The sequence below is a fragment of the Malus domestica genome, chromosome 12 (assembly GCF_042453785.1).
Source record: "Malus domestica chromosome 12, GDT2T_hap1".
Classification (NCBI taxonomy): Eukaryota; Viridiplantae; Streptophyta; class Magnoliopsida; order Rosales; family Rosaceae; genus Malus; species Malus domestica.
Window position 1 is genome coordinate 1,789,194 of NC_091672.1, and position 12,360 is coordinate 1,801,553.

Genomic DNA, 12,360 nt, shown 5'->3' on the forward strand with positions numbered 1-12,360 from the left:
TAATAAATATAAAAAGAATTGCATTAGATTGTGCAAATATTTTGACGTGAAAGTTGCAACTTTGCAAGTGGCCATCGACATGATATATTTTTTTAGTCACAATCGTCCCCGCAATCAAGTTGAGGCAGGCCAAGCCACTATTTGATTTGCAATTGGTTGATCAACGTTTACAACGTTTACCCTGGTTGTGCGATTCCAGGGTGTCCTTCGCTAGATTGAGCTATATGCAGGGTGGCAAGGGACTTCACCACTCTCACATGAGTCACATTGTAATATGTGCTTCTTTATTTAGATTATACTCTAAGTTCATGAGATATCGATATTTTATCCACTTATTATAACGTTGGATTAGCAACACAATTTTTACGGTGTTATTATCACACTAAAGAATAAGAACGCTTTGAAGGGAAATAACGTAACGAGTTACATTAAATCATGCAAATATTTTGAAAATAAAAGAAGAAACGGTCGCATTGGTCTCGTAACCTACGCTGCTGTCGTTTCTAGCAACCAAATCGTTTATTTCACGTCTTTCTTTTCTAATATTTGTTGGGATGCTCGCAATGATCTTGGACTCGATTCATTAGAGTACTTAAGCACCGCCACTATTAGCTCTGCACTTGGCTACTCAGCATCTACTGTAGACACAATACATAGTACCAATTTGTGTGGTTCCAAGTGTCGGCATTCAATTGATGACACACCCCGATCCAGAATGTCTACTAGGACTCCGAATCGAGCTGTGTTGGCCGCCACCTGGAAGGTGACGAAGCCATAAAGTGATGATAAGGAAAGATGCGAATAAATTTAAATAAATAACAGAGTGCACTGTGCGTGGGTATGAACCCAAATCACACGTGATGTCAGAGCATAGTCAAGTACAGCAATGTAGATATAAACCATACCCACAAAAGTAGCCACCTTAACAGGGACATGCCACGAATCCTCGTCGATAAGGAACTTTGCTACTAGAACCTGGAGGGGCGCAAAACAGAAAATGTGAGTGGGCGAAAATAAAGTTTTTCAAGAATATCTCATTTATCAACATTCATAACCCCTCGCTGAAAAACCTGTATACTTTCCCAGAAAATAATTTATATAACCATATATATCAGCAAATATCTCAAATCACAATCCTTTTAACACTTTTAAGAAAATATGACATGCATACATATACATGAAATATATGAATTAGTATTTGATGCATATATATGAAATGGTGATGTGGACGCACAGATGAGTATCAGGTGAGTTTATATTGTTTATATGAATTAATGACGATGTGATTTGTGTTGAGAGCTCATAACCTGCACCCCTGGTGTCAGTGCTTATATTATTCATCCCGCACCATACACTCACCTTGGATCCAAGTAGGTGCATGTCGTATAGACCAATAGAGGGTTCCGACATGTCGTACAGACCATGAGAGGTGGTTCCGATTGTAGGTGACTTTAGATTATTATACAGCTGTTGATGAGAGAATCACTAGAGCGTATTCTTACACCATTCTTGTCGTACAAACTACTTCAGGTAGTTCCGATTTATGTGCAGAGTAGTGCCGTACAGGTCACAATTGGTGACTCCTGTTGGATTGGATATTGAGCTATAGAATTAACCGTACAGGACCAGCTGCAGGGTCTCCGGTTGATTTATCATTTCACCTGATTTATATTGATGCATCCATATTATGTTTCGAATTGTAACATCCCACATCGCCCAGGGGAATGATCCTTAAATGTATATTCTCATCTCTACCTAGCATGAGGCCTTTTGGGAGCTTATTGGCTTTGGGTTCCATCAGAACTCCGAAGTTAAGCGAGTAGCGCGCGAGAGCACTCCCATGATGGGTGACACACCGGGGAAGTTCTCGTGTGAGTTCCCAGAAACAAAACTGTGAGGGTGTGGTCGGGGCCCAAAACGGACAATATCGTGCTACGGTAGTTGAGCGGGCCTGGAAAGTGATCTGCCCCATACGGGGATGTGATAATTGAGATATGCAGGGCAGCGAGGAATTCAACTACCTTTTATCGAGTTTTAGCTAATTGAATCATTAAAAAAACCTAATTAGGTCATTAACAAATACCAAAGAATTGACTTAAAAAATCCATAATAACAAAATATATTGTCAAAATAAAAAGAGGAAATTGTTGTTCACATACTCATTTAAAAAAAATCCATAATAACAAAAGAAACTGTCAAAATAAAAAGAGGAAAGTGTTATTCACACACTCATTTTTACTTCTCACATATATTTGTTAATTTTTTGTCATTGATCTTCTTCAATTCATTTGATCCGATGATCAAAGTTGAGAGATATGTGTGAGAAGTAAAAATGAGTGCATTATAAGTAAAATTTGGTATGTAGATAACACCACCCTATAAAGAATAAAAACGCTTAAAAGGGAAATAATATGAAGAATTACATTAATCATGCAAATATTTGGAGATAAAAAAACAATAGATAGCCACATTGGCCTGGTAACCTATGTTGTTGTTGTTTCTAGAAACCAAGCCTTTACTATCACGTCTTTATTTTCTAAGATTTGTCGGGAAGCTCGCAATGATCTTGGACACGATTCATTGAAATACTTAAGCATCGCCACTATTTGCTTTGCACTTGGCTACTCAGCGTCTGCTGTAGACACAATACTTATTACCAAATTGTGCGGTTCCAAGTGTCATCGCTCAATTGAGATATGCAATGTGGCGAGGACTTTGACCGCCTTTTATCGAGTTTTAACTAATTGAATCATAACCTAATTGGTTCATTAAGAAACACCAAGCAAAGAATTAAAAAAACACCCATACTAACAAAATAAATTGTCAAAATAAAAATAGGAAAATGTTATTCACACAAACATTTTTACGTCTCACATACTCTTATTATTTTTTATCATTAATCTTTTTCAATACATTTAATCAAACGGCTGAAAAATAAGAAAGATATGTGAGAAGTAAAACTAAATGTATATATAACACTATCCTATAAAGAGACAAGGTGCAGTGAATTGAACCCCACCTTTCCAAATTCTGATGTACCAAAATTAAAAAACGCATGTATCTCAACATAAAAAAGTTGATAAAATCACTAGATCCACTACCTAATTGTCCTAACAAAACCCAATAATTAATTGCCCCAAAACCCAACTAAACAGTCTTAATCACGGACAAAAAGAAAGAGAAAAATTCTTCGAGCCCAGCGTGTGAAGGAAAAAAAAACCTTTTAATTAAATTAAAAGAAAAATAAAAGTTAAAAAATTAAATTAAAGAATAATTACGATTACACCACCACACCACCGCTTTCGCTTTTTCTCTCTCCGACAGTGGAAATTCTAGAGAGAGAAACTCAGACCTTCTCTGTGGAGTCCTCTGAGTCCTCAAACCTTCATTTTTTTCAAAGATGGCGGGTTTAAGAATTTCTAGGGTTTTGTGACGAACCGATTAGTCCCAAATCTCGATGGAAATGCCCGGTAGGAGATCCAACTACACGCTTCTGAGCCAAGTTCCCGACGACCAAGCGGCGGCGTTTTATGAGACGGAGAGCAAGAACAACAAGGGGAAAGGCGACAGAGGGTTCGATTGGGAAACCGGAGCCGATTTCCGGGCGAATCAACAACCGAATCGGGCCGGGAACCCGTACTCGTCAGCCGGGTTGCAGAGGCAGTCGAGCGGCAGCAGCTTTGCCGAGAGCTCGATTTCCGGCGAGTACTACCCTCCGACCCTATCCACCGCCGCGGTCAGTGAGATCGACGGGTTCGGGTACGTGCCGGACGATGTGTTCAAGGTTAGTGGTGGAGGGGGTGAATTTCGAATGAAAGGTGTGGATGGAGCTGTTACGGCCACTGGTGGCGGCGGCGGTTCTTCTTCAGGGAAGAGCTGGGCTCAGCAGACTGAGGAGAGTTATCAGCTGCAGCTGGCTTTGGCTCTTCGGCTTTCATCGGAGGCTACATGCGCCGATGATCCTAACTTCTTGGATCCAGTGCCGGATGAATCGGCGTCCAGGACGTCCGGCTCTGTTGATGCCGTTTCGCATCGGTTTTGGGTAAGGTTTATTCTGCTTTCTATGGCCAATCGATATTGTTGAGGTGCTATGTTTCATCAGTTGCATGGTTTGCTGCCTTGCTTTGTTAATTGAGTCGGTCTATATATATATATATATATATATGCTTCTTTGAGCTGAGTTCTTAGCTTATTGTGTGGAAAATGTTGTAGACTGCTTAATTATCAATGGAATGGCTGGAGCAATTTCGGGTTTTTTGTGAAGACATTATGCATTGCTCAATGGCATTTGAATTCATAAGCTGCGTTATCTCATTATTGCTCTACTTTTTACATAACTCGAGTTAAATTTCCATTGCATGGCCGAACAATGTTGTTAGGAATGAGATCTCATTGGCCTTCCAAACACCGGGTTTGAATTTATGCACGCCATTTTTGTCCCAATCCTATCTGAATCCTATTGAAGAACTAACCTTTATCTCAAATATCCAATTATTGCATTCTTTCACATGCTTCACATCAAACAAGAAAAGAATGTTTCCGATTGATTAGATTTTGTTTACAATATAACGTATTGGTTGAGCAAGCAACTGATAACTGAACAATGTATGACCTCAGGTTAACCACTTGGGCAGTGCTTACATTGTATGATGTATTCTATTTCTAAAAAAAAAGGTGTTATGAAAACTGATTGATCCTATGTCAGATTGCATCTCCGTTTATGAGAGAACATCGCTAAAGCAAAACTGATCTACTAGAGTCACAAAACTGTTATGAAAGAGAAGATAATTGGTAATGAATTTGGTAATATGCTGGATCTTTTGGTCTGACCTTACAGTAACTAGGAAACTAATAAGTTCCTGTTGAGGTTGCCAATGAATCGGGATTCACACAGTATAATCGGTTGTCATGGAAGTTAGGTTAATGTAATAGCTATAACTGTAGTATAGTAATATGTATACGTGTACATAGGTAGGGACAGAGGAGTTTTCTCTTGTAACTGTTGATTTTTTTTTAGAAGACTTTTGTAACTGTTGATTAAGTGAAATGATGTTATGAGAACATTACAATTTACATGTCAGATATCTAACAAGAGATAATTTATTCCATTTTCTTTCTTCCCAACCCAAAATTTTTCAGAAAGCTAATGGAGTTTAAGAATTGCTTTTGAACAACACTGTTCGTACAAATGGTTTGTGTTTTGTGGTGATAACTGTATTAATCCTTTCCTATTGATATGATGTGCAACAGGTGAATGGCTGTCTGTCATACTTTGACAAAGTGCCTGATGGATTTTACCTAATTCATGGGATAGATCAGTATGTATGGACTGTGTGCACTGATCTGCAAGAAAATGGTCGTATACCATCAATTGAATCATTAAGGTCTGTTGATCCTGGCATTGGTTCAAGCATTGAAGTGGTTTTAATTGATCGACGTAGTGATCCCAGTCTAAAGGAGCTCCAAAATAGGGTTTTAACCATTTCCTGTACTTGCATAAATACAAAAGAGATTGTAGATCATCTGGCAAAGCTTGTGTGCAGTCGCATGGGGTAAGTCTTCTGAATCTTCTGTCCATTTCTTTCGACATCTATGTCTGCCATTCATATGTAACTGAATTTTATTGCTATCACAAGGGGTTCATCTTCCGTAGGAGAGGATGAAATTTTGTCCATATGGAGGGAGAGCAGCGATGATCTGAAAGATTGCTTAGGATCTGTAGTTGTTCCAATAGGCAGCCTTTCTGTTGGCTTATGTAGACATCGTGCCTTATTATTCAAAGTAAGGCTCCTCTATAATTTGATGTATTTACTTTCCTTGAAAGAAGTGTATTTAGCTTGGTAATTGTTTATTTGATAATAAATAAACAAAATTTGTTGTTTTTTCTTATTGTTAGTAATATGAAGTTTTCTGCTTCTGGTTTGAAGGCTTAGTTTGATAAAGAACACTGAGAAATTTAACCTTGACATATATACTAGTGGCAATCTTTGTCTGTTAACTACTGTTCTTCTGATCCATAAGTTAATATTATTCTTTGTTCATTTGAGTACAGTATGATACTCACAAGCTACATGTCTATCTTTGAAGGTTCTAGCTGACACAATTGATTTACCTTGTCGAATTGCCAAAGGCTGTCAATATTGTACAAGGGATGACGCCTCCTCTTGTCTTGTCCGGTTTGGGTTGGACAGGTATGCTATTTTTTTATCTATTGTCTCTATCAATAGTTTGAATTAGCAATGCAGTTTACTTTTAGAACTGCCTGGTGCATAACTGCAAAATTATTCAAGTTACACTTCAGTAAAAAGTTATTCATCATGTGTATCTGTTTGAATTTCTTTGTCTATGCCTTTAGTTTTCTGTCCTTCGTCAGCCGTTGCCACCTTCCTGAACAAGCCCGAGCTGTTCGCCCTTTGTGTTCAAAAAATTATATAGGAAAACGAGCATGGTCAAATTAGAGTTAGAGAGAATATTTCTCTATTTGGAGAATCAAGTGTGTCCCAAATTTCATTTCCATGTTATCAAACTGGTGGAAACATCTGATATGGCGTATTTGTTTCACTTCAGGGAGTATTTAGTCGATTTGATTGCAAATCCAGGCTACTTGCGCGAGCCTGATTCCTTGCTCAATGGCCCATCATCCATCTCAATTTCTTCACCTCTGCGCTTTCCAAGACTAAAACCAGTTGAACCTACCATTGATTTCAGGTTACTGGCTAAACAGTATTTCTCAGACTGTCAATCGCTTAATCTTGTGTTTGATGAAGCTCCTGCAGGTAATTCTTTGATTGTCAAAGCCATGATATATAGTATATATTTGCAACAAAAAAAAAAAAAAAAAACAAACACAGAAATGCTGATAATGTATATAGAATTGGTGTTGTATGAACAATTTATTAATATGATCAATTGTTGATTTGTTTTATGACAAATTTTCTTGAATAAATACAATTAGTTATAGACATAATTATAGGATTCAGGTACAGAATGGTGCAGAACTGAAGATACATTGATCCCTAAATCCTAAAAGAAAAGTTATGGTTGGATTCATTATTTATATTATGATTACAATTGGTGTACCTGTTATAAAATATGCAAATACACTTGTGTCCATCTCTATATCCATACACACATATCCATTCACGTTTTGACACATAGATTTAATAAATCTATTGTACAGGCTCTTACACAATAAATAATCTTTTTTATTCTAAATTTTAGTTGCCTGAAAGTAATGCAAGGGCGCCTTCCCTAGAACTTGCTACATACAAGAACTTTGTATGACACCCTCTGCACTGAAGTAGTACATTAAAAGGATTAGAATGGTGGCTTCATTTAGTTTGACCTCTTTAAACTTTTTTTTACTGATTCTTTGGGGTTAGGATAGATGCATGTTAATGTCAGATAACTGCAGATGGTTTTGAGATTTTTAGAATGGAAAATTGAATGTTTATGATCTAGTAGCAAATTAAAGGGCTTTATTTTCTGTTATGCCTTTGCACACTGTTCAAGTAATGGTGGTGCCGATTATGTTTACATTGGGGTCGTATAAATTGGCAGTTATCTATTAACATGACTCCAAATTTCCTCATCTATTCACCCTTGGCATATAGAGTTCGCATTAACTATGTTGTGATTATGTTTACATTGAACTGTAAATTAGTATTCATCAACAGCTCTTTTGGACTTTCAATATCCGTTAAGCCTGTACCTATAATTCTAAGTTATAACTATTTTATGGTGTTGTCTATATTTTGTCATGTAAATTAGCATTCATCTGTCATGTCGATTGTAGTTCACCCATGGTATTTTCTCTCATCACAGGAAGTGCTGTTGATGAGGACAATATACATCCTAAAAAATTTGATAGGAAGAGTACAGAGGGAAAAAACCTAATTTCAAATCTCAGCGGTGACACCTCTGCACATGCCAAAATTCCCCGGACAAGTGGTGATGATAGAAATCCCCAGTTGTTTAATCCTCTTCAAAATATTTTGCACACACCACCCATGGTAAATGATCCAATCCCTCTAAAGTGTATGCCACCTGTAGGGCATAGAGATGGTCCAAGGGTGGATACAATTACAGGCTCAAGGTTTGTTGAGGGCGTTCAACTGGTTCCTAGTAAACCAAGTAGAGAGCTCGGGTTCGATATAGAGGATTTGGACATCCCATGGAGTGAGCTCATTATAAAAGAGAGAATCGGTGCAGGTATTAGTAATATCATGAACATGAAGAGCTCATATGCCCTTGATGTACTTAATGCAGTTCATAAAAGTTAGTTCGAGGCTGTAAAAAATAACATTGCGCATTTGCAGGTTCTTTTGGAACTGTTCATCGCGCTGATTGGCATGGCTCTGTAAGCACCTAATCTGTTTACACTCTGCCCTCATTACTTCTTAGATAGCCATTTATTCATAATACTGATAAAATGCTGTACATTGAAGGATGTTGCTGTGAAGATTCTAATGGAACAAGATTTTCATGCCGAACGCTTTAAAGAATTTTTGAGTGAGGTACATGATGGCAGAACATTTGGACGCATTGAGATTTTAAGTACATAATTGCCGTGTACTTTCTTTGTCTTGAAATTGAGATAAGCTTCACTTCTTTTGTCTGCTAGGTTACTATAATGAAGCGCCTGCGACATCCAAATATTGTTCTCTTTATGGGTGCAGTTACCAAGCCTCCAAACTTGTCCATAGTCACGGAATATTTATCAAGGTTTTTGTAATGTCCTCTTTTTTGCACCCCTGCCCACACTGCCACCCCCACAAATAGGAACTTTCATACGTATTAGACATTTATACCATGTCAACAAATTGTTTAAAGATCTGAATTGTTGGCTGTTAATTGCAGAGGTAGCTTGTATAGGCTTTTGCATAAAGCTGGTGCAAGGGAGGCATTGGATGAGAGGCGTCGCTTGAGTATGGCATATGATGTGGTGAGTATATTAAGACTTCCTGTTCTTCTGTCGCCTCTTATTCTTCGTTTTCAGTTTTTATATTTTAGTTTCTATTCATTGTGTTCTTGTACATGATCTGAAATTTTTCACACAGGCAAAGGGAATGAATTATCTTCATAGACGCAAACCTCCCATTGTTCATCGTGATTTAAAATCTCCAAATCTGTTGGTGGACAAAAAATATACAGTGAAGGTGAGGATCCCCTACAGCATTTAGTTTGCTTATGCTTTGAGCGTTTGGAATGGACCATCAATTTTCATTTAATTGCTTTCTGAGCTTGCTGAATGATCAAACTGCTGCATGATACAGGAGTTTAAGTTTTGGTGGCATGTGCTCAACTATAAGTACTTTTATGCGTTTGAAAATGAACATGACTTAGTGCGCCAGCATTTGTTTACTTACTGCATCGTTTATACCTTTTTTCATGCCTGTTTTGTGGTTTAGGTTTGCGACTTTGGTCTTTCCCGTTTGAAGGCAAACACCTTCCTCTCCTCAAAATCAGCTGCCGGGACTGTAAGTTTTATTTTAAATTAGACAAACAACCTGGAAGTTACAATTTTATGGTGGCTTTGCTGGAAATTGAAGATTCTTCTCTATTTTCTTTAGCCTGAATGGATGGCACCAGAAGTCCTGCGTGATGAACCATCAAATGAGAAGTCAGATATTTACAGTTTTGGTGTAATATTGTGGGAACTCGCAACAATGCAACAGCCGTGGGGTAATTTAAACCCAGCGCAGGTTTGTGTTATGATGATTATGCTCTTGTAGGTTAGAAAATGGAAATAGAGATTATCTTTAGACCTGACGACTCTGAAAATGTCATGATGATATATAGCCTTTCTATTCTATGTTGCATAGGTTGTCGCAGCTGTTGGGTTTAAAAACAAAAGGCTTGAGATTCCACGTGATTTGAATCCTAATGTGGCAGCTATAATTGAGGCTTGTTGGGCCAAGTGAGTTTGAGATACTAATTCAATATTTTAAACTGAGTTTGTAAACAAATTTCCCCGTTTTCTCTAATAACAAATTCATGCTGCAGCGAACCCTGGAAACGACCTTCATTTGCTAGTATCATGGATTCTTTGACGCCGTTGATCAAAGCTCCCGTCGCTCAACCTAGTCGTGCAGATATGCCATTACTTACCTGAATGGGAACGAGTCTTATTCATGCACATAATACAGCATTCGTTAGAGAATTGATGTGTGGCGAGGATGCATGCTGTTCATAGTCTCGGGTATGGCCATTACCTTCAGTATGTATTCTTAGTTTTGGTTTGTGGTCAATTTCCTGTACATTGAACTTGTATGCATAAATTTCTGATGCTTGTTCTGTATCAACTGGTTGCAGAGCCATTGTACATTTCTTCTCTTATCGCCAATTAAGCATTTTGATTCGTTAACCTAATGAAGGAAACTATGAGTGCCAACGGTGTCTGCATTGCCGTCTCTTCTCTTCTCGCACAAGTCTACCAAAAACCGTTCTGTCTCCCCTTCTTGGGAAAGTTGTATAATTTATATTTCATAATTTTGTAAAAGAGTGTTACTAGTATCGATTACACATCTTTCCCGGCACGGTTTGCCCTTGCCTTCACAAAATGTGAAGGCTAGTCATTCAGTTAGAAGCTGGTTTCTGCTGTTGCTCCCCTAGTGAAATTGAAGAAAACGAAATTAGAAAGTGCCAAGTGCACAAATCTGTTAGGAGGCACGCCTCCGTAGCGATCCGGTCGTCGACAAATTACTATCTTTTTTTCCCTCCTCTTCTCCAAGTTTTAATATTTCGGTCACCGTTGTGTTACATTTGGATTGCAGATCTTGTTCTTATGTCAAAGTTAACCGATAAGAGATGGGTATCGGAAGGCGGGCAAGTATTAGAGAGATTTTCCGGTACGGTAACGCCGCCGATGATGACAAGCAGAGAAATCGGCAGCAAAGTTTTTCTTCTGTAATTTGCATTCCGAACTAATAAACATAATGCGATGCGTTTTTAATTCTTTTTTTTAGCTTTGATTAGACTTAAAGCAGACCAAAAAAGTCTGCAAATGGAATCCACTTTGGTCAATTTATTATTTAAATGCAGGGTGTTACATTATTATGTTCAAGCTTCCTTTGCTTTTGCTTGTTGAATTATGTGATGTATTCGTTGTACCTGACCAAAGTATTATTATAAAATTCGATCCCCCTTTTGTTTATTTGTCAATTAAATTAAATTTCAGACATTGTAATTTACCATTTTAACCATCTTGTAAGTTTCGGCCTGAGTTGGCATTGCATGTAGAGGTGACAAATCAATCTATTGGGCTGTATCAAGACCTATTTAGTTTAATTTTATGTTACACCATTACTACTATTAAGCTCACCTCAATTCCGTGACAAATTAACCTATTGGATTGTATTAAGATAATATCAAATTAAACGGGATTTAATGGTTATCCATTGATAACCTTAGATATCAAGAAAAATTCTATGTTCTGATCCGTTCATTTTGGATCTTCTACGTCTAAGTGGACCACAAAAAATTTCGTTTCTTCTTTTAAGAAATAGTAACTTATCTATTTAAACTCAATCTTATACCCAAACAAGGCCCTACTTTTTAAATTGAAGAAGTTTATTAGCATTTCTAAATGGTCATAACGTGCTTTTTTTTTTTCACTAAAAAAAGTGTATGATTACTACGGTTTAAATGCTATTTCTCTTTATTTTTAAGTGATATTTCTCTCAACTTTTAAGTAAAAAATCTTAGGTTCGAATTTTGTAAATAACAAGTATTATATCTCATTCTTGTATTAATAAAAAAGTTTTATATCCTCACTCCCTTTACAATATAAAAAGAGGTTTTTTATTTAAAAAACAATATTAAGCAGAAAATATTTTGTAAGCTCTTGTAAGTTAACCACAACCAAATTGACTCCCAAACTCTTGACAAAAAAAAAAAAAAAAAAAAACTCCCAAACTAATTACATTAAAATAAGTAACTTATACCCATTTATTGGTCAAATACTTACGAGTGGTGTTATCTATACATCTCTCTTAATTTTTGACTGTTGAATTGAATGAATTAAAGGAATCAAAGAAAAGAAATTAACATAATTTGTTTCCTTTACAAGTCTCTCTCTCTCTCTTTTTTTAATTTATTTTTTTTAAATTTGTTTTCTTGGCCACTTAGTACTAGGTTTAGTAATATCTTTTCACTTGTAAGCGAGATGTTATAGGTTAATTCTCGTTAAAGACGAATTTGAACTATATTATTATGATTAGCGCAATGTGAGGTTTAGCTTCCGAACGCTAGATAATATCGTTTGTTTAAAAAAAAAAATTTTGTTTTGTTTACCAACATGGTGACGAAGCATAAATAGTCTCCTTGTCTTTAAATCAACCAATAGGACGTCGAAATGCT

At 36.9% G+C, this 12,360-nt stretch overlaps 1 protein-coding gene across 5 annotated transcripts; it reads left to right on the forward strand.

Annotated features, from left to right (window-relative positions):
- Positions 1 to 3,290: 3,290 nt before the first annotated feature.
- On the forward strand, positions 3,291 to 11,121 carry CTR1 (serine/threonine-protein kinase CTR1). 5 transcript variants are annotated; one of them, XM_070808909.1, is made up of 17 exons: positions 3,291 to 4,042; positions 5,251 to 5,552; positions 5,637 to 5,781; positions 6,088 to 6,191; positions 6,568 to 6,776; positions 7,825 to 7,950; positions 8,053 to 8,211; positions 8,319 to 8,359; positions 8,448 to 8,516; positions 8,624 to 8,724; positions 8,860 to 8,944; positions 9,060 to 9,158; positions 9,411 to 9,479; positions 9,573 to 9,704; positions 9,825 to 9,919; positions 10,006 to 10,201; positions 10,315 to 11,058. In XM_070808909.1, the coding sequence occupies exons 1-16, from the start codon at positions 3,458 to 3,460 to the stop codon at positions 10,112 to 10,114; spliced, it is 2,430 nt and encodes an 809-aa protein (XP_070665010.1). In that variant the 5' UTR covers positions 3,291 to 3,457; the 3' UTR covers positions 10,115 to 10,201; positions 10,315 to 11,058. The 5 variants fall into 5 exon arrangements, with proteins under 5 accessions (XP_070665010.1, XP_070665009.1, XP_070665012.1 ...); XM_070808911.1 differs by having other exon boundaries at positions 3,297 to 4,042; positions 6,709 to 6,776; XM_070808908.1 differs by having other exon boundaries at positions 7,825 to 8,211.
- The last annotated feature ends 1,239 nt before the right edge of the window (positions 11,122 to 12,360 follow it).

Bases quoted from the DNA above. Each gene is read 5' to 3' on its own strand.
- CTR1 (XM_070808908.1), top strand. From the start codon at position 3,458: ATGGAAATGCCCGGTAGGAGATCCAACTACACGCTTCTGAGCCAAGTT. The intron at 8,517-8,623 runs GTACATGATGGC...TTTGTCTGCTAG, and splicing joins TTAAAGAATTTTTGAGTGAG to GTTACTATAATGAAGCGCCT. The intron at 8,945-9,059 runs GTGAGTATATTA...TTTTTCACACAG, and splicing joins TGAGTATGGCATATGATGTG to GCAAAGGGAATGAATTATCT.